The sequence below is a fragment of the Bison bison genome, unplaced genomic scaffold (assembly GCF_000754665.1).
Source record: "Bison bison bison isolate TAMUID 2011002044 unplaced genomic scaffold, Bison_UMD1.0 scf7180017864529, whole genome shotgun sequence".
Classification (NCBI taxonomy): Eukaryota; Metazoa; Chordata; class Mammalia; order Artiodactyla; family Bovidae; genus Bison; species Bison bison.
This window is the reverse complement of record NW_011495079.1, coordinates 2,672,124-2,697,463: the sequence shown is the minus strand read 5'-3', so window position 1 is coordinate 2,697,463 and position 25,340 is coordinate 2,672,124. Positions and strand designations below refer to the sequence as shown.

At 36.8% G+C, this 25,340-nt stretch overlaps 1 protein-coding gene across 4 annotated transcripts in view; it reads right to left on the bottom strand.

Annotated features, from left to right (window-relative positions):
- Positions 1 to 25,340, bottom strand: part of APAF1 (apoptotic peptidase activating factor 1) — an 87,157-nt gene that overhangs the window by 52,028 nt on the left and 9,789 nt on the right. For 3 of the 4 annotated variants that reach the window (XM_010831576.1, XM_010831575.1, XM_010831578.1), the window contains 10 exons: positions 19,673 to 19,856; positions 17,564 to 17,676; positions 17,344 to 17,475; positions 12,442 to 12,680; positions 11,871 to 12,038; positions 10,526 to 10,657; positions 7,698 to 7,811; positions 7,071 to 7,255; positions 2,616 to 2,742; positions 1,217 to 1,342 (listed from right to left, as the gene is read on the bottom strand). In XM_010831576.1, the coding sequence (XP_010829878.1) occupies positions 1,217 to 1,342; positions 2,616 to 2,742; positions 7,071 to 7,255; positions 7,698 to 7,811; positions 10,526 to 10,657; positions 11,871 to 12,038; positions 12,442 to 12,680; positions 17,344 to 17,475; positions 17,564 to 17,676; positions 19,673 to 19,856 (1,520 nt within the window). The remainder of the gene's footprint in view (positions 1 to 1,216; positions 1,343 to 2,615; positions 2,743 to 7,070; positions 7,256 to 7,697; positions 7,812 to 10,525; positions 10,658 to 11,870; positions 12,039 to 12,441; positions 12,681 to 17,343; positions 17,476 to 17,563; positions 17,677 to 19,672; positions 19,857 to 25,340) is intronic. The other variant, XM_010831577.1, reaches the window with a different exon arrangement.

Here is a 25,340-nt window from a genome sequence, read left to right as displayed (position 1 = left end):
GACAGGTCCAAGGGACTCTCAAGAGTCTTCTCCAACACCACAGTTCAAAAGCATCAATTCTTCGGCACTCAGCTTTCTTCACAGTCCAACTCTCACATCCATACATGACCACTGGAAAAACCACAGCCTTGACTAGACGGACCTTTGTTGACAAAGTGATGTCTCTGCTTTTTAATATGCTGTCTAGGTTGGTCATAACTTTCCTTCCAAGGACTAAGGGTCTTTTAATTTCATGGCTGAAATCACCATCTGCAGTGATTTTGGAGCCCAGAAAAATAAAGTCTGACACTGTTTCCCCATCTATTTGCCATGATCTTAGTTTTCTGAATGTTGAGCTTTAAGCCAACTTTTTCACTCTCCTCTTTCATTTTCATCAAGAGGCTTTTTAGTTCCTCTTCACTTTCTGACATAAGGGTTGTGTCGTCTGCATATCTGAGGTTATTGATATTTCTCCCAGCAATCTTGATTCCAGCTTGTGCTTCTTCCAGCCCAGCGTTTCTCATGATGTACTCTTCATATAAGTTAAGTAAGCAGGGTGACAATATACAGCCTTGACGTACTCCTTTTCCTATTTGGAACCAGTCTGTTGTTCCATGTCCAGTTCTAACTGTTGCTTCCTAACCTGCATATAGGTTTCTCAAGAGGCAGGTCAGGTGGTCTGGTATTCCCATCTCTCTAAGAATTTTCCACGGTTTATAGTGATAATTAAAGGTAAAAATCAATAGGTTTTATTTTCTCTATTTACTTTGTAGACTGTTAGTATGTTTATTCATCTAGTTTTGCACTGAATACAAGACAGTTCATAAAGATAAAAAATCTGGGTTGCATTTCACAGATTATATATTTTACAACAAGAGTCAACTCAGATAATAATTTTGTGCAACAACACTTCCGATCACAATACACTCAGAGATTTCAACTGATATTTAACCCACAGACTTATCAATAAATGGCCGGCAAATTCATTAATTTGAAATTGTTTTTTCCAGCTGTCTGATAAATATCATGGGCTGATCAACCTAAGCATTTTTGCTGGTGCTTATAAATAAAAAAATTTTAGACAGCATTAATTTATAATGGATAAAAACTGGTTGGCCTCAAGTTAGTAGATCAACAGGCAAGAGTCCTTTAACCCAACTTATTCTAGTCCCTCAATAACAGAAAAAGAAAATGAATTTTATGGTGGTTACAACTCGAGAGGAAAATAGTTCCATACCTTCACTTTTTTATCCACTGAGCAGGTTGCTATAAATTTGTCATCTGCAGAGAATGCACAGCAAAGCACTTCATCCTCATGAGCCTTGATTTCTAGAAGTTTCTCTCCTGTTTCAGCTTTGAATACCTATACACACAACAATAAGATCTTTTTACTATAACTGCTTACCCATGGGTCATCATTGAATAAAAAGTATTTCTTTAAAAGATCTTAAACACTATTATTTTGCAAGAGAAGTGAACCTTGGCAATATCAATCCAAAAAAATCAAAATTTGTCAGAATTCATATGCCTTAACATAAAAAAGAAAATTGTCTCTTGTTAAATGCTTATAACATCAATAAAAAGAACTGACAGGATAGCTTCGGTTCTTGAAAACAGCTTAGCAAATTCTTAACAATCAACAGAAAACAAATCATTCAATATGCTTTCTGTGGCTCAAAAGCCAAATTAATACACGTGGTAATCAAGTACACATATAGAAGTAAGGTTTACAATCACAGCCTTGCAAGCTTAATTTTTTAAAAAATATTATTTATTTGGCTGCATCAGGTCTTACTTGCGGCATGTAGGATCTTTTTTAGTTGTAGCACATGAACTCTTAGTTGCAGCACGTGGAATCTAATTCCCCAACCAGGGATCGAACCTGGGCCCCCTGAGCTGGGAATGTGGAGTCTTAGCCACTAGACCACCAGGGAAGTCCTTTGTAATCTTAAATTTAAGTGTTTTAAAACTAATTTTTGTTTCCTTCAAAATCAAAAGGTTCAATACCAATTTAAAGAAAAGCACTCAATCATACTGTCTGAAAACAAATGAGAAATTAAAGAAAGCACCTTCAAGCACCTTAGGAAATAGTCTAGTCCGACTCCTATTTACAGTCAGAAATTTTCCCAAGCCTGTGATAAAACAGGTATTTGATTTAATCAGCATTTTTTAATCAGAGCCCTGTTCACTGCACTGTGACATCCTTCTGTCCTTTAACCAAATGATCATTTCCTCATTACCCTTAGCTGGCACATGGGTGACAGTAACTGAATGCTAAGGTAAAAGGTCCTTCTACAACACTTGGCAAGTTTAGAATTATGAAAACACACCACCATATCTTTTAAATCTATAGAGAAATCTTTCATAAGATGTTCAAGAGATCTGAACGTTCCTCTACTCCTAATGTGTAATTTTCTTGAGTTTCAGAATTGAAATATACTCTAATATGCACACAGGAATTCCCTGGCAGTCTAATGGTTAGGACTCAGCACTTTGACTGCTAGGGCCCAGGTTCAATTCTTGGTTGAGGAACTAAGATCCCACTAGCCATGTGGCATGACCAAAAAAGAAAAAAAAAAAAAAATAACACCCAGTATTAGGTACATGACTCAATTTTTCTTAAGAGAGAGGTTTACCTGTAAAGTTTTATCAGCTCCACAAGACGCTATTCTTTGACCATCTTCAGAAAAGCAAGCATGGTAAACAGCATCTGTATGGGGGCGGACAACCAAGCGGGAGAGGTTCTTCATGTTTTTTTTGTTTCTAAATATAAGGAAAAATTGAACAGAAACCAAATAAAAGTAATCATTTTCTTTCCATAATAAACTCTTAACACAGTTATGCTCCAAAAAATACAAAACTCTTACATTACCAACATGTAAATGACAGCAGAAATCACCTGAAGTAAAAAAGCATAACAGAAAGCAGCATTTTAAGATAAAAGTTACCCTGTATCAAGCAACCTAAATGTATTATAAATATCTAGTTAATCAAATACCCGTCATTTTTTATTTTCCTCTGATACATTAACAACAACATGTGCAGAGAAAACATCATGAAAGGAAAAACCTCAAAAAAATCTCCATCTTCTTTAAAAGGAAAGAGTTATACCAAAATGAAGCTCATTCCCTAACTAAAATATGACATTACACCCACCATTATGATGTGCACTTTAAAAATGCTCTTCTCTAATAATTCCAATATAGAGGGAAAAAATGTCATTTTCTTTGTATCTTAATCTACTAAATACTACTCCACTACTATATGTATTACTTTACAGGGCTAAAGGATAATGGAATGGAATGCACATACTTAAAATGGGGAAAGCATCAGAACAGTGTCTGAATTACACACACACATACACACACCCCAGTTACTATGAATAAGTATGTTAAATGGTATCATCTTAAATGTCAAAGGTTAGGAGTCAGACAAACCTAAAAGGCCACCCTAGTTCTACTACTCATTGGATGTGTAAATGCACACAAATAACGTAAGCTAGTAAGTTTCCTTTTCCTCATATGTAAATGTAAGTAATGATACCTATTCTAAGCAAGTGTCACACACAAAATAGACCAAAGGAAAAAAGGGAACACAAAGGTAAATCAGACTTAAATCTTGCCTGCTGCTGCTGCTAAGTCACTTCAGTCATGTCCGACTGACTCTGTGGGACCCCATAGATGGCAGCCCACCAGGCTCCTCTGTCCCTGGGATTCTCCAGGCAAGAACACTGGAGTGGGTCGCCATTTCCTTCTCCAATGCATGAAAGTGAAAAGTGAAAATGAACTTGCTCAGTCGTGTCCGACTCTCAGCGACCCCATGGACCGCACCGCTCCTCCATCCATGGGATTTTCCAGGCAAGAGTACTGGAGTGGGGTGCCATCGCCTTCTCCGAAACTTCACTAGAAGTGATACAAAACAAGCTACAAGAACTAGAGTGATGAGAATCCAGAGGATAAACAGGTAAGTTACCAGCAAAGTTTAGAGAATAAGATTAAGAAACTACTTTCCACTATCTACTCAATTTCTCAAAATTCGGAAACTGACCAGTCACAATGATGCACATATAGCCAAAAGGTATTAAATAACAAATGAATCTATGAATAAATGATTTCTTTGAAAGCTGAAACTCAGTTAAATTAAGTTTATATGAACCTAAATTTTCTACAGAAAGAGCAGAAAAGCTTTCTGGTACTGAAAAATAAAGCTTCTTTGAACATGACCTGGTCAAACCCAGTTAAGGCTTATCCAGTGGCTTGGTAGTAAAGAACCCACCTGCCAATACATGAAACATGAGCTCTATACCTGACCCAGGAAGATCCCACATGCTGTGGAGCAACTAAGCCTGTGCAACACAATTACTGAGTTTAAGCTCTAGAGCCCCAGAGCCACAACAATTGAAGCCTGTGCACCCTAGAGCCTGTGCTCTGCATCAAGAAGCTACCACAATGAAAAGCCCGTACATTGCAACTAGAGAAAAGCCACGCAACTATGAAGACCCAGCACAACCAAAAATAATCAATTTATTAAAAAATACAGCTATAAAGGGAATTTCCTGGCAGTCCAGTGGTTGGGACTCCATGCTTCCACTGTAGGGGACACGGATTCCACCCTTGGTCAGGGAACTGGGATCTCACAAGCCAGAGAGCCAGAAAAAAAGAAAAAACAATGATACAGTTATGAATGACTAAGCATCAGAGGGTTGAAATACAACTGATGAAATGAGAAAAAAAAGAAAAAATAATAACAAACTCAACAATTCAAAAGAGAACAAGAACTAAATCTATGTCCATCTGATTATGAGACCAAGTATTACAATTCTATTTTAATCACTAAGACACAAATTCAACTGTATATATTATACCAACTATATAAACCAGGCAAAATACTAAATGCTATTTATTCTTAACAACAACTACTAATATTCATGGAGTACTTTCTAAGATCTAAGTACTGTTCTAAGCAACCTACAAATTTATGTTTACATATACACACACATTCATTTAATCCTCACAATAATGCTATGAAATAGTACCACTAGGCAAGAGACGCTGAGTAACCCTCTTCTAATAATACACAACTGAAAAACAGCACAAGCTAGGAGTCAAGCCCAGGCAACCTAGAGCCAGAGCCCGCCAGGCTCCTCTGTCCATGGACTTCTCCAAGCTAGAATACTGGTGTGGGTACTCTCCGACATAAACTATAGCAGGATCCTCTATGACCCACCTCCCAGAATATTAGAAATAAAAGCAAAAATAAACCAATGGGACCTAATTAAAATTAAAAACTTCTGCACAACAAAGGAAACTATAAGCGAGGTGAAAAGACAGCCTTCAGAATGGGAGGAAATAATAGCAAACAAAGCAACAAAGAATTAAAATATATATCTCATAATATCTCAATATATCTCAAAAATATACAAGCAACTCCTGCAGCTCAATTCCAGAAAAATAAGAGACCCAATCAAAAAGTGGGCCAAAGAACTAAACAGACATTTCTCCAAAGAAGACATACAGATGGCTAACAAACACATGAAAAGATGCTCAACATCACTCATTATCAGAGAAATGCAAATCAAAACCACTATGAGGTACCATTTCACACCACTCAGAATGGCTACTATCCAAAAGTCTACAAGCAATAATGCTGGAGAGGTGTGGAAAAAAGGGAACCCTCTTACACTGCTGGTGGGAATGCAAACTAGTACAGCCACTATGGAGAACAGTGTGGAGATTCCTTAAAAAACTGAAAATAGAACTGCCTTATGATCCAGCAATCCCCTTGCTGGGCATACAAACAGAGGAAACCAGAATCAAAAGAGACACTTGTACCCCAATGTTCATCACAGCAGTGTTTATAATAGCCAGGACTTGGAAGCAACCTAGATGTCCATCATCAGATGAATGGATAAGAAAGCTGTGGTACATATACACAATGGAGTATTACTTAGCCATTAAAAAGAATACATTTGAATCAGTTCTGATGAGGTGGCTGAAACTGGAGCCTGTTACACAGAGTGAAGTAAGTCAGAAAGAAAAACACCAATACAGTATACTAATGCATATATATGGAATTTAGAAAGAAGGTAAGGATAACCCTGTATGTGAGACAGCAAAAGAGACACAGATGTATAGAACAGTCTTTTGGACTCTGTGGGAGAGGGCAAGGGTGGGATGATATGGGAGAATGACATTGAAACATGTAAAATATCATATAGTGAAATGAATCACCAGTCCAGGTTTGATGTATATGATCCAGGGTGCTCGGGGCTGATGCACTGGGATGACCCAGAGGGATGGGATGGGGAGGGAGGTGGGAGGGGGATTCAGGGTGGGGAACACATGTACACTCACGGCGGATTCAAGTCAATGTATGGCAAAACCAATACAATATTGTAAAGTAAATTAATTAATCAATTAAAAAACACAAAAATCAGATCACTACAATTGTGGAAAATAAAACTGTCATTCTGTACTAAAAAAAAAAAGAATACTGGTGTGGGTAGCCATTCCTTTCTCCAGGGGATCTTCCTGACCCAGCGATCAACCCTGGTTCTCCTGCCTTGCAGATGGATTCTTTACCAGCTGAGCTACCAGGGAAGCCCAATAAGGGCTATATGCGAGGCGAAGTACTCATCACTTTATATCCAATATCTCATTTGAATCGTCACAAAAATAGAACTTATTTTAAAGGTTTGTTATCACTACTTGATGTATGAGAAAGGAAAGTAACCTGTAACTTGTTCAAAAATCACAAAACTCTTAAGGTTCCAGAACTGAGTTACAAACCTAGGTGTGTAGCTTCAAAAACAGTGCTCTTCGCTACTACAATGTATTACAGTAAGTAAAGCATTTATACCAATATTTAGGATGACTTGTCCAAAGTCAACTTATAGGCAAGCACCTATTTCAATGGACTCTTTGAAAATATACGGTTACTTTTCTAGAACTTTTCAACAAGAATGCTTATTAAAAGTTCCAGCCCTTTCTAGGAAGTAGTTAAATCTTCCTGGAGTGAATGTATTTGCTACCTGAGAAATAATGACATAGTCAGCGCTCTGCTCCCTCTGGTTTCTCTCCTAACCTACTTACACCCACTCCAGGTAAAGCATTCCGTTATCGACCTCCTGCTTGGCCTGCAGCTTAGCTTGCCGATAAACCTCTGAAGTTTCCAGTTCACAGAGGCCCAGTTGCACAATATTAGGAAATGGCTGTCGTCCAAGAAGATGTCCATTTAAAGATAAAAACTCCTGGAAATTCTCACAGTCTATACCATCCTATGAACAAAATGGAATTGCTTAGAAACATAACCAGAGCCAAGATCAGACATTTTTCTGTTTCTGTGATCTTGTCACTTTAAAGGCTTAAATATTCTCTATATGAGCTAAAATTAAATAGCCAACCATTAGGTAACAAATACACAGTGATCCTCTTCAGACTTTTAAACACAGGGTAAAAAAAAATCTCATTATCAAAATACTGCTCTAACACATTCTTTTTCCTAAAAAAAAAATTTTTTTAAATCACTGAACACTTTACTTCCCAGCTTTCAAATCTCAATACTATCCACATTCCCAGTAGGAGAGTAGGCAAAATAATCAGACTAATCCAGATTAAAGTGAGGAAATTCTTGCTCTTCACCTCTTCTATTTTGCTCAATATTAAACCTAGAATTAAATGTATGTCCTTTAAGGACTTATTTTTAATATTAATATATACCTTTTCATCCAATATATGCCTGTATTCCACAAATTCATGAATCAGATGAGCAGGGCCTACAAGTTCCGTTTTTGCTTTAATCCAATCCAGGGAAAACATTAAAGCACACAGTTCCTTAAAAAAAAAAAAGTAAGATCAGGAGCACTGTTAAAGAGATCAAAGCATTTTAAATCTGCCATCATTACCCTAACACTACTGAGAGAAACTTAGCAGATATCTAGAATTTAAGGACAAAAAGGAACATATCATTAATAATTCCAAAGAAACAGAAAATGAACCTCACAGCTTAACTCAAATTTCAGTTGGACCATTAAGACTTAACTATAAAACAAACTTCAAAAACCACCAGAAGATACAGATATTTACTATTTTTGTAACCCTGGGGTGAAGGAAATTTTCATACACATGACACCAAAACAAAGTATCAGAAAGAAAAATAGTGATGCATTTAACTACATATAAACTCCAATCTTTAATACATTAAAAATCAATATAAATAAAATTTAAGACAAAAAATAAAACAGGAAAATAATTTACAAATGTATAGTAGATGAGAACTTATTATCTTTTCTTATAAAAATTATAACAAGAAAAAGACAAACACTCCAATAGAAAAACAGGTAAAGGCAAAGGATGAGAGCCAACTCAAAATAAAAAAATACAAATGGTCATGAATCTCACCAATAATCAAAGGGAAACAACAAAGATTTACAATTTATTATTATCAGATTTTTAAAGACTAAAAGGAATGATAAGAATATTAGCTAGAATAAGACGAAATGGTCACTCTTGTACACTGCTGGCAGTGATGTAAATCAGAGCACTCTTCTAGAGGACCGTTTGGCAATCTACATTAAAATTCAAACTGTATACATCATCAACCCAGCATTACACTTATAAATGTGTCCTAAGAAAATAAGTCAGTTGAGTGTGCTTAAGTAATCTAACCATCCCCAAAGCAACTGACCAACCATAATATAGCTATACAATTAAATAGTATACAACTTTTAAAAATTATGTTTAAAAAATTAGTGGGACTTTCCTGGTGGTCCAGTGGCTAAGATTCTGCCTTCCCAATGCAGAGGGCCCCACTTCAATCCTTGATTGGAGAACTAGATCCTCCCACATGCCACAACTAAGACATTTCCATGCGGCAACTAAGACCCAGTACAGCCAAATAAAAAATTTTTAAGTATATAAAAAATGTTAGCTCGAAAGAAAATCATATCAGTCTATATTAACTGGCATAAAAAGATAACCATAAAATACAATTAAGTAGAAAAAATAAAATATAAGACTATATTCCTATCAAGATTCCATTCTGGTTTTAAACAACAGGTGTGTGTATCTGAGCAGCAAAATGATCTAGAAAACTACACACAAAAGCATTAGCAATGGTTGTGATCTTCATTTAATTTTTTCTTCAGTTTTCCAAAGAAAGTAAGCCACTATTCTTAAAAATCAAGGGAAAAAAAGGTTAAAAAAAAATGAAAGGAACTGAGTCCTATGACACTATCATACATATCAAATGTTTTTAAAAGGTGCATTGACCCAGTAATTTCACTTCAGGGCATTTCCAAAGGAAATAATACAGGTGTGAAGACAAACAAGAATTTCATTACATCATCATAAAGGGGGAAAAAAACTGAAAACAACCTAAATGTTCAATAACTACAGTCTAAGTAAATTAGAGCACAGATATTTATTGGAATACCATCATTCCAATGTTGATTATTAAACAAACTATTTTGCTAGGTGGAAAAAAACAGGCTACAATACACCATATTCATAATCAAGGGACAATATACCTTAGCATACAAAAATTATTCAAAGCACATATGTTTTCTAAAATGTTAACGTTTTGAATATGACTTCAAATATCATCTATGTGCTGATGATTCCCCAATTTTATCTTTATAACATAACTTTCCCCAGAGGTTCAGGTTGGTATACCCAACTATGTGCTCAGTATTTTCAGTCAGATATCTTAATATGTACACCAGACTTAATATATTCCAAATGAATTCCTAATCTTCCCATTATCCCTGGAAAAATACTTGTTTGACCCACAGCTATTCCCATCTCAGTTCACGGCAACTCCAATCTTTCTACTGTACAAGCTTGAAGTTATCTTTGACTCCTCTTTCTCTTACGATACACATCAAATTCTCAGCAAATCATGATGATCCCAACACCAAAATCATCACTTCCTTTCTCTATGTAGGCTTTTTTCTTCTTCTGAGCACCTACTATCCCTTGACATAGTAGAAATCTATCTGTCCTGTATCAGTATCTCCCCAGCATGTAAGTTCAATGAGAGCAGGGACTTTGTGAAGTGGTAGAAGGAAATGGCAACCCTCTCCAGTACTCTTGCCTGGAGAATCCCTTGGACAGAGGAGCCTGGTGGGCTAAAGTCCATGGGGTTGCAAGAGTCAGATACGACTGAGCGACTCACACACACACACACACACACACACACACACACACACACACACAATGTTGTTCATAATGAAGAACAATACCAGTACACAACAGGCACTCCATAAACATTTACTGAATGAATACATTTTCCCAGCCTCCATTTCCTCTCAAAACTTAAAAACAAATCCGTATCACCCACAAAGATAGTTACTGGTATGAAGAGAGTTAATTTTTAGGAGGTTCACTTACTGCAGTTACTAAGGTACCTGCAGGTAAAAACAGTTAACAAAAACTAAATTACTTACATAGGGTATAACTCTACTTTTACTAGTGAAAGAAAATTCTCAACATAAGACAAAATAAAAGTCAGACCAAAGAAAATAATGTTTCTTAATGAGCCATCTTACTTTGTGCATATTAGCACTGGCCATGTGATAGGCCAGAAAACTGTACCAATACATGCAATCCTCCTGATCTGGTGAAAGAGAATATAGCTGGTGATGTCTCTGGAACTGAGTGACCATCTTCTTGTGGAGATCCTGAAACCCAAATTCAACATTTCAGAAGACAGAAGCAATTTCATACCCCAAGCATCACAGAATCCCCATCTTCCAAAGCTATTTAAGAATGTACAGGACTTCCCTGGTGGCACAGCAGATGGGAATCCACCTGCCAATGCAGGAAACATGGGTTAGATCCCTGGTCTGTGAAGAGTCCACATGCCACTGAGCAACTAAGCCCACGTGCCACAATTCCTGAGCCCTCGGCTCTAGAGTCGAAAGCTGTAACTACCAAGCCCATGTGCTGCAACTACTGAAGACCGCACACCTAGAGCCCATACTCTACAAGAGAAACCACCGTAATGAGAGGCCCACGCACTGCAATAAAGAGTAGCCCCCACTTGCTGCAACTAGAGAAAGCCCGTGCAAACAAAGACCAAAATAAATAAAACTACGTATTAAAGAAAAGGTACAGTGAATCTCCCCACAAGACACATATTAATTACAAAAGGAAAAAACAGTAACTTTACAGTGGAGAAACTTTAACCAGGTAATCAATGTTACTATCACTGATAAACCATTATCAACACCCTGGGTCTGATGCACTGACAAGGACACACAGCACCTCTGTAGCACCTTTACTGCCAAAAATATATAACCTTGCTCTAGTCAAGAAAAAACATGAGACAAACCCAAACTAAGGAACACTGTACAAAATAACTGGTGAGTACTCTTCCAAAGGGACCAGGGAAGAAAGCAAGCTGAGGCATTTTCCTAAATTTGAGTAAACTAAGGAAAGGACAATATATGTAATATGGGAAACAGAATTGAATCTGATCTACAAAAAGGACATTAATGGGAAAGCTGGCGAAATTCAAATAAAGTATCAGTTAACAGTTCTTTTCTTGTTCTTGTTAGTCGCTCAGTCATGTCCAATTCTGTGCGACCCCATGGACTGCAGCCCACCAGGCTCCTCTGTCCGTGGAATTTCCCAGGCTAGAATACTGGAGTAGGTTGCCATTCCCATCTCCAGGGAAAGTAAGGCACAGTATTTAGTCAATGTTAATGTTCTGGCTTTGATAACTGTATTGCAGTTATTAAGATGTTAACATTGAGGGAAGCAAGGTAAAGGTATGCGCACAGAAACTATACTATTTTCTATACTAAAATTCTATAAGACTTATCTATAAGTATAAAATCGTTTCAAAATAAAAACTTAAAAAAAAAAAGGAATGTACAGAGATGCAAGTACCTGAAGCTGGCTGCAATTCTTTTCAGCAAGGAAATCTACTTGCAGATCATGTAAATAATAAAGAAATGATTTTCCATTCCGGTCACAGAACAAGAGAGACTTATTAACAAATTCCTGTAATATGTCTTCAACTTCTTCCGTTTCCAAGTCCCAGAGGATACATAACACCTAGGAACATTTTAAGCATTTAATGTGCCACAATGTACAGTGAGCCAGGATTGCAGATAAAGAGAGTAACACACAAAAAAATCATGTATTTAAATCCCTGAATAATATCTCCATTTGATAAGAAGTACAAATATGCAGCAAGATAAAAAAGAGAAAGTTCTGAAGAAGTCAAATGTTTCTTCAGGTTCATGAAAATCACTGAGAAACAGGCAACTCACCTGAGTTCAACACCAAATCCTTGAAGGAAACTAAGAGTAGTGGGATTTCTACATCCTCTACCCTACCTCCTCAGGCACACAGGTTTTATCTTGCTAATATCCTCTGTAACAATATCCTCAGTACAAAGCCAAAACTTACATGCCACACGTAAGGGGATGACAAAGATTGTTGATCCATCTATTACCTTTGTAGGCACCTTAACATCTTTCTGTAAGATGGAAAGATCTGTGTAATAATCTTTGATGTCTTCTCTGAGCATTTCAACACTTATAGACATGGCTTCATCTAGAGCCTCATAGTCATAAGATGAAGATTTTCTTATCCTCTTAAATTGCTTATTCTGAAGTTGCCTGAGGTAGTACTCCCAGCGGTTGGGAAAATCTCGTAAAAGTGCACCAATTAAAGATACTACAAGAGGGGAACCTAAAAAATAAAAAAATAAAAATCACTGTGTTAATACTGTATCATTTCCAAATTACTACCAAATTAAGAATCAATCTGTCCTCACAGAAAGAATTTTTGCTGCATTCTATCCAAAGCCTTAAAATACATAACTCTTGGATTCACTTCAAGTATTTATTCTAAGGAAGTCACTAAAAATAAGAACTATTTCATTTAAGGATGTTAATTACAGCATTGCTTAAAAGAGTAAAAGAATTTTAAATAATAACAGGGAAATGACTAAATAAATGAAAATATATCACAATATTATGCCACCGGTAAATTTTTTTCAAAAGATTTTAATGACAGATAATGCTCAAGATTTGCCATTAAATGGATAAGACTGAAAATTATGGGAATTCCCTGATGGTCTGATGGTTAGGACTCCATGATGACTGCCAAGGACATGGGCTCTATCCCTGCAAAATAATTCAGGGAAATAAGATGCCACAAGTCACAAGGTATGGCCAGAAAGTAAAAATAAAAGAAATAAAATCCCAACAAAAAAAAAATTAAAGCTTGACTCTCACTATATTTTTTATTCTTTGAGAGCACAGGCCATGTCTTCATCTTACCCCATGCATAACATATGTGTCTTCATTAACTATTATTTTAACTAATGAATGAACAACAAAATATCACTATCCATTTAGGGTACCACACTGCTGCTGCTGCTAAGTCACTTCAGTCGTGTCCAACTCTGTGTGACCCCATAGATGGCAGCCCACCAGGCTCTGCTGTCTCTCGGATTCTCCAGGCAAGAACACTGGAGTGGGTTGCCGTGAAGAACCTAAAATACTAAATATTCTAGTAAAGTTTCTGAATGTCATATGTTAAATTATCATGTTCAAGGGCAGACAGAAGAAGCAAGAAGCAGCCCAATCCCACAGCCTCCAAAACAAAAACTATATTATAGAAAGTCAATCAGAATGAAAAAGCAAAAAGTTATGTGCCAGAAGAAGAGACAAGATAAAACTCCAGGAAAACAACGAAATGAAGTGGAAATAGGTAACCTTCTAGAAAAATAATTTAGAATAATGATAGTGAAGATGATCCAGGATCTCAGAAACAGAATGGAAAAAACGCAAGAAATGTTTACCAAAGATGCAGAAGAACTAAAGAACAGATATGAACAATACACTAGAAGGAATCAATAGCAGAATAATGGAGGCAGAAGAATGGAAAATTTTCCTGGAGGACAGAATGGTGGAAATCACTGCTGCAGAACAGAATATAGAAAAAAGAATGGAAAAAAAATGAAAAGAACCTAAGAGACCTCTGGGACAACATTAAATACACCAATGTTAGCATTATAAGGGTCCCAGGATAAGAGGGAGAGAGAAAGGACCCAAGAAAATATTTGAAGACATAATAGCTAAAAACTTCCCTAACATTGGAAAGGAAATAGTCAACCAAATCCAGGAAGAACAGAGTGTTCCAGGCAGGATGAACCCAAGAAGGAACACACTGAGACACACAGTAATCAAAATGACAAAAATTAAAGACAAAGATAAGCATTAAAAGCAACAAAGGAAAAACGCTAAATAACATACAAGGGAACTCCCATCAGGTTATCAGCTGATTTCTCAACAGAAACAACAAGTCAGAAGGGAATGACACAATATATTTAAAGTGATGAAAGGGAAAAACCTATAATCAAGAATACTCTACCCAGCAAGACTCTTGTTCAGATTTGATGGAGAAATCAAAAGCTTTTCAGACAAACAAAAATTAAGAGAATTCAGCAGTACCAAACCAGCCTTACAACAAATGCTAGATGAACTTTTCTAGGCAGAAAACACAAGAGAAGGAAAAGGCCTACACAAAATAAAGCCAAAATTATTAAGAAAATGGTAATAGGATCATATATACTGATAATTACTTTAAATGTAAATAGATTAAATGCACCAACCAAAAGAATACATAGACTGGCTGGGCAGATGAAAATCTGAGCATGTATGCACTTGCACTTACACATCATTCTACATAACCCCCCAAATTTTATGTAATTATTTTATATTGTTAGGTTAATCATGTTTTCAGTATGGCTTGCAATTGCAATTATCTGTTATTTTTCATTGGCTATTGATTGTGAAAACTGATAAACATCTTTTATTGTTGCAATTATGTAACTATTATTCACTTAATACCACTGTACCATGATTAGTCAACAGAAAATAACAGAATTCTATTATCACTAAAACTACCATTTAATAGAAAAACCTGTAATCACTTTTAAAATTCAGATATATATCAGAATTATGTAGGAATTTTTTGAAAAATACAAATGCCCAGGTATTGCTTTTTTTCTCCAAAGCTCCATGTTTGGAGCTTTCTAATGAGAAGTCATATTTAAAAACAACTGGACTATGTGATGACCTCTTACTTTTACCTAGTTTTTCACTTTTTCTATTTCATATTCAGTGCTCCACTTCACTTAATGTTTTCCAATTTCTTCATCTTTTTTGTTGTAGTCTTCTCAAGCCTTTATCAAGTGTAGTAAAAAAGCTTTTGTATACATATATAAATAGTATGCATTAATATATATTTTATAAAAATTATGAATTTTTTCTAGCTCAAAAATTTGTGACATTTTGATTCCACCTGTTTGACTTGGTATGAATAGAATGCTAGATTTCTAGTTCATATTCACTTAAAACTTTACGGTAGTTTCATGTATTTTGGCATCTAGTATTACTGCTAAATATCAACTTCTGCTTTATTAACTACGCTAAAGCCTTTGACTGTGGGGATCACAACAAACAGTGGAAAATTCTTAAAAAGAGATGGGAATACCAGACCACCTTACCTGCCTCCTGAGAAACCTGTATGCAGGTCAAGAAGCAACAATTAGAACCAGACATGGAATAACAGATTGGTTCAAAATTGGGAAGGGAGTACATCAAAGCTATATATTGTCACCCTGCTTGTTTAACATGTATGCAGAGTACATCATGCAAAATACTGGGCTTGATGAAGCACAAGCTGGAATCATGATGCCGGGAGAAATATCAATAACCTCAGATACGCAGATAACACCACCTGTATGGCAGAAAAGTGAAGAGGAACTAAAGAGCTTCTTGATGAAAGTGACAAAGCACAGTGAAAAAGCTGGCTTGAAACTCAACATTCAAAAAACGAAAATCATGGCATCCACTCCCATCATTCATGACAAACAGGGAAACAATGGGAACAATGAGAGACTTTCTTTTCTTGGGCTCCAAAATCACTGCAGCCATGAAATTAAAAGACGCTTGCTCTATGGATGAAAAACTATGACAAACCTAGATAGAATATTAAAAAGAAGAGACATTACTTTGCCAACAAAGGCCCACAGAGTGAAAGTTACGGCTTTTCCAGTAGTCATGTATGGTCCAACAGAGTTAGACCATAAAGAAGGTTGAGTGCTGAAGAATTGATGTTTTTGAACTGTGGTGATGGAAAAGACTCTTCAGAGTCCTTGGACTGCAAGGAGATCCAATCAGTCCATCCTAAAGGAAATCAATCCTGAATATTCACTGGAAGGACTGATGCTGAAACTCCAATACTCTGGCCACCTGACGCAAAGAGCTGACATTAGAAAAGATCCTGATGCTGGGAAAGATTGAGGGCAGGAGGAGAAGGGGACAACCGAGGATGAGATGGTTGGATGGCATCACTCAAATCAATGGATCTGAGTTTGAGCAAGCTCTGGGAGTTGGTGATGGTAAGGGAAGCCTGGCAGTGCTGCAGTCCCTGGGGTTGCAAAGAGTTCAGGCACGACTGAGCAACTGAACAACAATTACTGCTAAAAATCTAGAAAATGCATTATATTAGTGATTTAAAAAAAAAAAAAAATGAAGCTTGAAAACTTGTAATCCGATTCTGAGAAGATAAAGAATTACCATTGTGAAAAAAAACAAAACAGGAAACTAACATGTGACAGTATTATTAACTAAAATACAGATTTTGTTCAAATTTCACAAAATTTTATGCTAATGTCCATCATTTGTTTTCACAGCTTATTCAAGACTCCACACTATATTTAATTGTGTTGAACAGCTTCAGCTGCATGCAACAAATACTGGTAAATTCTCTTTTCATTTTTATTCTATTACAAATAATTTAAAATTTTCCTTGCTATGGATTCTTAGATACACCCGTCATTTAAATGTAGAAATTTAATTACCAAATACGTAGGATTTTTTTCAAGTATCTTTGATATTAATTTCTCATTTGGGTATTAATTTCTCATTTAAATATTTTCTTCTCTGCAATCACCCTCTGTGTTTTTAGTCTTCTAACTTTATTGAGACTTTCAATACTAAGTCAAAGATCTCTCTCGGTAAATGTCACATTGCACTTGAAGATATATGGGCTATTTTCAAATACCTTTTGATATTGATTTCTAACATAATTCCACAGTATTAAGAAAACAGACTCTGTATAATTTCACTATCTTTAGACCATGAAATTTTGTACTTTTTTTTATGTCCCTGGATATATTCCAGTGTCTCCTAGTTTATAGTCTATGGGAACTTGAATTGAATTTGTATCCTATTTTTGTAAAAAAAAAAAGTAATTTGTCTTGTTCATTAGCTTATCTTACAAAAGGGTAAATTAATATCTCTATTAACTCCCTCATACACAAAATAAATAATTATACCTTTACATTCTTGTATAATACTGTGAGCTTGTTCTGGCAAATCTGCTTTCTTCATATTAACAAAAAGGGATAAAATTTCAAGTCCTTTTTCTTTTCCTAAACCACTCTCCACAGGCACTACATATTTAGGACCTGCAAAATCACCAAGACATAGTAAGCAATTTGGTATGCCACATATTTAAATGTAATTGAATCATCATAAAAAGAAAATAATACTTACCCATCACTGAATCTGTAACACTCTTATCTCTAGTTGTGAGAAGAATTTGACACTGATTGTCAAAAGCTTTTAACACCCAAGGATCCCAAATATCATCCAAGATCAATAAAGACCTTAAAAAGAAAAAAAAACTGTATTGAGCCACTAATGACATTTATTTTAAACTTCCTTTCAAAAAAACAAAGAAAGAGCATGACTGTGTTTTGGTTTTTTTCTAATTTACAAAAATTTTTTTAAAAAGATGTCTATATTGGTTGTTCTTTTCTTTGGTATCCCTTATACGATATACCAATAAGAAAAAGATTTAGAGACTTCCCCTTCCTTCCACCCCAAATCATTTCATATTAAAGTTAAGGGACTTACAAAAAGAGAACTGTGAATACCATGTAAATATTAGAAATAAGCCTCCTAGCATCTAAAAAGAACTATCCAAATAAGGAGCTTCTTCCAATTCCAACTTTAAGCACCCAAACAAAATAAGAACTGGGCTTAGGTTAGCATTAGAAAGCATCACAGAACAATATTTGACCATTTTTTACCTATAAAACTAGCAATTTCACATGTTCCAACCTAACAGAATGCATCAGCAAATACTATTTTTCACTTGGTACACTAGTGGGCTTTTTTTTCCATCCAAGAAATCAATTTGTTTATGCATAATGACAAAGAACCTCTGTGCTAATTCCTAATTGGTCCCTCTAAAAACTCTTTTATACTCACCAGAACAAATAGAGGAAAAAATACAACTAAAACCTGACAGCATAATTATACACTAGCGTTTTTATCTGGCTGGCACACTACTTCTGTACACTACAAAAAAAGACTCTAGGAATATACACAGGTTGGAAAATTACAAAAGCATAAACCAAAATGATGCTGAGTAACAAAATGACTACCTTTATATAACATGGTCTGATATATGAGAGAGTGGTTACAGTAATTTCCTAAACAGAAATCATTTTTATTTTTGCAGAGAAAGAAAGAAGGACTAAGGAGAAGTTACTGAGCAAGAAAAGAGGAAGCGGTTAGTGATCTCAATCCTACTTCTCCATGAAAATAGATACTAGTGACTATCAAGGCAAGAGCAAGATAATGGAGTTATCTAGTAAAGAAACCAGAGAGAGGGGAGTCTGCTCTCTGTAGTGAGTATGATCATAATCACTAGGTTTTTTCCCCAAAAATTATTCCTCTCCCCCAATATCCTGATATGAATCCTCTTACCAATTTGGGAATCACTGCCATACTCCAGCCATTGTTACACATGAAAGCATATAGCATCATTAGGTGCATCAGGGCAATAAAAAAAATTCAGAGCCATTACCTAATTCTCACCCAATTTAATGTTACACTCACAAGGAACGCTTTATTCATCTTCGTACTTGTAGCACTTGACCCAGAACCTGGCACAACACTCATTGTTGGTTAAATGAACAAATGAAAGAAGGGCTGCTAGATCACAGAAACCAAATTGCTGACTAAATCCTTTAACTCTTAAGAAAGGCAACAACTAAGCTTCTGTCTCCCTATGGTTAATGAAAATTATGAAATAGCTGGTAATACTTCCTGGCACATAATTATAATAGTATTTATTTAATAAAGTATTGAAATAAAAGAAACTACTAAAGTATAGGGAAGTAGAAGAGTTACATGTATACCCAAAAACTGAAATAACACAACAGAAGGATCCCATTAAATAAAAATCTTTCCTGACTCCGTCTTTCACAAGTTGCCTACACTTATTCTGTCCTTTGTTCTATGTTAATCTATTAGAAATGATGGTTTCAAGGTAAAACGTTTGCATTTTTCTAATAAAGACCACCTACTTAGGAAATATTTCTTAAGAACCTACAATGGTACACAAGAGAGAACACGGCAGGTATCATACAAACGCCAGTGGCAACCACTTCTTTTTTTTTTAAATACAAGAAAAAGAGCACAAAGCAACTTTTTTATGCATAATGACAAAGAACCTCTGTGCTAAACCTCTTTGAAAAAAGGTTCTTTTTCAATCTTCTACCCAAGAGCAAGAAAAGGTTATGATGTTCTCCAGATGTCAGTAGTTAAGTCTCACTGGGACTTCACACATCAACTGAATACGACCATCTGTACCTTGGATGTTTGCGCAGCATCAGAATGCGGAGACGGTCTTTAGCCTCTTCAATATTAAGTGGAAGCCTCTGGGAGAAGCTCTCATCCTGATCCAATCGTGCACAAAGGTTCTGTAGTTTCATCAGAAGCCCGGATTTGTCCTGTTTCCCAACTGACACCCAATGCACGCCTCCTGGGAAACAATCTGGTGAGGAAAAGGAAAATAAATTTAAGGTCTTTAAACAGGAGTCCCCCTTTGAAAGATTTTACTGATAAGCAGCAGTAAAGATTTGTTCCAATCTTTGATTTCATCACATCTTCAAACTTCTCTTGATTCAGAGTTTATATTTGTTTGTAGACTGTTATTGAGCTTCAGAGCCCAAATCTAAGAAAAGTTGAAGATGTGAATCATCTGAAGTTTGGTGTTAATCTGCTACTTATCAGTAAAATCTTACCAAACAAAATTTCAAATCTTTGTCCTGTGTCCTCAATGATTACTGTACAACAGTTTCTCAACAGAAGCACTCTGGACATTTTGGGCCAGATAATTCTTTGTTGTGAGGGAAATGTCTTGAGCATTACAGGACATTTAGCAGCCTCCCTGGCCTCTATCCACTAGATGCCAGCAGCACTTCCTCTCCCCAGTTATGTCAACCAAAAATGTCTCCGAAGTTTGTCACATACCCCTTGAGGGGGGAAAAAATCACCTCTGACTGAGAACCACTGATGTGGTTCCTGGGAACACATAACTTGTTAATTATCATTCTCATATAAAGACTTCAAGTAAGAAGTTAGGCTCAAGTCTGGCTCTACTGCTTACTAGCTATGATACCTTTAGCAAATCACTAACTTCAATTTCATATACAATACTAGAATAAGACTGTTTACCCCTATTTCAGTTATTATAAGAAATTAATGTATATAATATGTGATTTGGCTATGTAAAAGGTTATAACAGATAAGATTATTAGTGATACGGATGAGACTACCTTTCATATAATTAAGCTTTGAACTAGTAAGCAGTATAGTAAGAACAGACATGATTATTACTGCTACTGTCAACTGACATCGTCATCATTTTTGTTAATCAAGCCACATGTGCTAAGTCGCTACGTCCGACTCTGTGCAACCCTATGGGCCAAAGACTGCCAGGCTCACTGTCCATTGGATTTCCCAGGCAAGAACACTAGAGTGGGTTGCCATTTCCTTCTCCAGGGGATCTTCCTAACCTGGGGACTGAACCCATGTCTCCTGCACTGGCAGGTGGATTCTTTACCACTGAGCCACCAAGGAAGCCCAATACAATGATTACACATCTACTAAATAAACTAAGTAAAATTGCCAAAGCATGATCATGAATTTAAACTGAAGTTCAGTTAGGTGATTTTCTTCTGCAAAGAAGATGGAAATAAAGTCTGGATAAAGCAACAGGGAGCACAGAGAAGCCATCAGCTTTCATTCAAGATAAGGAGAGAACTAAAGAGTATGTACTGAGGAGCAACTGAATTATAGGCAATAAAAACCTAGGCCCAAGGCTGAGAGGGGGCTGATGAGACAAACAGTAAGGATATTATGCTATTAATGGATAGGACTCAGAAAACTGTAGTGAACTTGAAAAATAGAATAGATGGAGGTAGGCAGGGTGGCATAGAATTTTATAGTCAAGATTTCAAAAGTGGTATCATTTCTGGTAATGCCAAAGGCCAGGATCCAACCTGTGATCAGTAAATTGTATGGCTGAAGGGGAGTGAAGAAAATGGTCACTGTAGATACATAAGTCAAGGAATTGAGAGGCCAAGGTTTCGGATGACTCATCCACATAGATATCAAATCACTAAGACTGCCAGCAGAAGGAGGACTTAAATTTATAACTAAGAACTTCAATCATCAATCAATCAGAGGGCTATAACATAACCAGGCAAGATTAGAAAAATAAGCTTCAAAGGACAAAAAAATTAGCTGGAGAAAGGAGTATTAAAGACCCAGATGAAGCAATAAAGAGCAAAGAAAGCATCCACCCATTTCATGGTGCTGAAATATGTGAAATAGAAAGGGAAAAGGGTTACCACACCACTGAAAAAGGCTACAGAGAAGGAGGTATCCTCAGGAAAACTGGCCCGTTTCACACACGACAAGGAGGTCTAAGAAGGGTTGATGATATAGAGGAGTTTCCTGACCACAGAGGAGGAAGTCTAGAAGGCACAGCAAAGGCTTGGGAGTGAGAGGAAAGGACCTAGATCAGAATTTGGCAATGAAATGCATAGTAACTACATGAGAATCTAAAAGACGACAAATGACCAAAAGAAAGAATTCACGTAACTGAGATAAGGCAGGGCTGTTAAGCACGGTTTGACTATCAGCAGTGCCTATGTCTTAGATGAAGGTAAACAACAAGTCCCACACTTTGTTATTTTGGCTGCGCTGCATCTTCGTTGCTGCACGCAGGCTTTCTCTAGTTGAGGCCGCTGGGGGCTACTCTCTGGTTGCAGTGTGCAGCCTTCTCATTGGGGTGGCTTCCCTGTTGCAGAGCATGGGCTCTAGATCATGAGGGCTCAGCAGTTGCAGCACACGGGCTTAGCTGCTTCGAGATATGTGTGATCTTAGTTCCCCAACCAGGGATTGAACCCCACTGAAAGGTGGATTCTTAACAAATGGACTGCCAGGGAAATCCCAACAAGTCTTACTCTTTCCTCCTGAAAGCTTAGTGAAGTTCTCTAGGCTTGTTAAAGTCAACAGTTATGAAACAGTAATTCCCTGGGGCTTTGCTTAGTGCTACAGTGGTGTTGTGTGTTGGTGACAGTGTTCAGTCACTCAATTGTGTCCAGCTCTTCTGTGTATGCACATGTGTGTAAATGCACAGGAAAAAGTTTGGAAAAACTCACTCTAAACTGTTAACCATGACTACCTCTAGTGAAGAATTTAGGAGAAAAGAAAGAAGGACAAGTGAAAAGAAATTTTACTTCATTTTAAATGGAAATACGACTACTGTAATGTTTAAAACAGTTTTAAACTACATGCTGCTCCTAAGGGGTTTTTCTTTAATTTGTGCTTTCTACTTAAGATTTTTAAAACTTATCCTAAGGTTCAAGACAAGGTAAAGAAAGTAGCCAGACACAACTGGCTAATGAACTCTGCAGATTTAAATTTAAATACCTGCTGCTGCTAAGTCGCTTCAGTCGTGTTCAACTCTGTGTGACCCCATAGATAGCAGCCCACCAGGCTCTGCCATCCCTGGGATTCTCCAGGCAAGAATACTGGAGTGGGTTGCCATTGCCTTCTCCAAAATATCTACTATTCACATCAAAGGTCTCTCTCCTAACCTTAGGAGTAAATTAGGGCATTACTAACATATGTAAGAAAAATAACAAATTATTGCTTGGAGAGAAAGACAAACAGGACTATTCCCTGCTGGTCCAGTGGTTAAGACTCTGAGCTTTCGTTGCAGGAAAGTGAAAGTGAAGTCACTCAGTCATGTCTGACTCTTTGTGACCCCACGGACTGTAGCCTACCAGGCTCCTCCATCCATGGGATTTTCCAGGCAAGAGTATTGGAGTGGGTTGCCATTTCCTTCTCCAAGGCACAGGTTTGATCCCTGGTCAGAGAATTAGGATCCTGAATAATTCATGGTGTGGTCAGAAAAAAAAAAAAAAACAGACCAAAAGACCAACTGATCTGCAAACCTCCTATCACTGGGAGCATAAATTTCACATTTCAGAAAGAATCCAAACATCCTGACTGTGGGCACAAGAGGGAGCAATTTAGCCTTGAATGAGGCTTGTACCTATAATTCACTCAGAGAAATTTAAGCAAAAAAAAAAAAAAAACCCTGCCTTTATTCAGAGAAAATTAACCCATCCTACTCTCACAAGAGGTTTATCAACGTAGCAATTAATAATCTAATAGCATCAGGGAAGTCCTGGGAAGGAAGGAAGCAAACAGACAGCCTCTAAAGAAGCTTTTTCTAAAGAAAACTTCCACATCCTTAGAAACTCAGCACTGAAATACAATCGTGTAAATGGTGGAAAAATTCATCAACTCTTTTAATTTTTAATTCGTCAAATTAAATGGCTGAACTTTCAAAAAGAAACTGGGTTTCTTAAAAATATATAGACAGAAATAGTTAACTTCATAGTGTTCATCAATTTATACCGACCACCCTAAGGTAACACAGTTTCTACAGAAACCAGTTTTAATGAAGTTTGTAACCCATACAGTTACCTGCACTTTCAAAAGAAAAAACAAGGTTTTATAACAATGGCAACATCCAATATTCCTATATTTTAGAACAGACATAAACTCCAGAGATTAAAATTTATCTTTGTTGTTGTTGTCTTTCAGTTGTGTCCAACTCTACCTTTAGGGAAGTATCTACTCTTGAACTAATGGATATGCAAAAGCAGACTTCAGATTAAAGAGCTAAATATGAATGGTAAGACTATAACAGGACTTTTGCTGTCAGTCGCTAAGTTGTGTCCAACTCTTTGTGACCCCATGGACCCCATGTCAGGCTTCCCTGTCCTTCACTATCACCTGGAGTTTGTTCAGACTCATGTCCATTGAGTTGGTGATGCCATCTAACCATCTCAACTTCTGTTACCCACTTCTCCTCCTGCCTTCAATCTTTCCCAGGGTCAGGGTCTTTTCCAATAAGTCAGCTCTTCATCTGTCAGCCAAAGTATTGGAGCTTCAGCATCATATCTTCCAATGAATATTCAGGGTTGATTTCCTTTAGGATTGACTGGTTTGATTTCCTTGCTGTCCAAGGAACTCTCAAAAGTCTTCTCCAGCACCACAATTCGAAAGCATCGATTCTTTGGTGCTCAGCCTTCTTTATGATCCAACTCTCACATCCATACCTGACTACTGGATGATAATAATGATACTGGATAATAGGACTACTTAAAGTTCAGGAAGCACAAAATAGAAGGCAAAAAAGTTGACTAATCTGACATCAGAATTAAAGATTTCTATTAAGGACATCTAGGACAAAGTTAATACAGATGATACAAGGAGAAAGTATTTACAGAGTCTAAAACCAGTAAGTCCTACTATCTATAGTATTTAATAAACTCCTTAAAAGCAACAAGATGGAAAAAAACAATGATGTGGTATCACTGATACCACAAATGGTATCAACTTCATAACAAGGAAACTCAAAAAGCTAAAAAACTTATAAAGAAATGGTCAAGCTCAAGTTATCACAGAAATGTAAACTAAGATATCATTTCACATCTGCTAGCTTGTCAATAATCTCAAAGATGGAAGATAACCTACTATTACTAGGAAGTGAGGACATAGGAGTCATCACATGTTACTGATAGGAACGCACAGATAGGAGGGCAATCAAATCTGGTATTTATATACCCTGTATATTTACAAAGAATACAGATTAAGTAGGCTTCTCAGGTGGTGCTAGTGGTAAAGAACTTGCCTGCCAATGCAGAAGACATAAGAGATGTGGGTTCAATCCCTGGGTTAGGAAGATCCCCTGGAGGAGGACACAGCAACCCACTCCAGTTTTCTTGCCTGGAGAATTCCATAGACAGAGAAGCCTGATGATTACAGTCCAGAGGGTCGAAAAGTGTCAGAAATGACTAAAGTGACTTGCTGCTGCTGCTAAGTCGCTTCAGTCGTGTCCGACTCTGTGCGACCCCACAAATGGCAGCCCACCAGGCTCCCCCATCCCTGG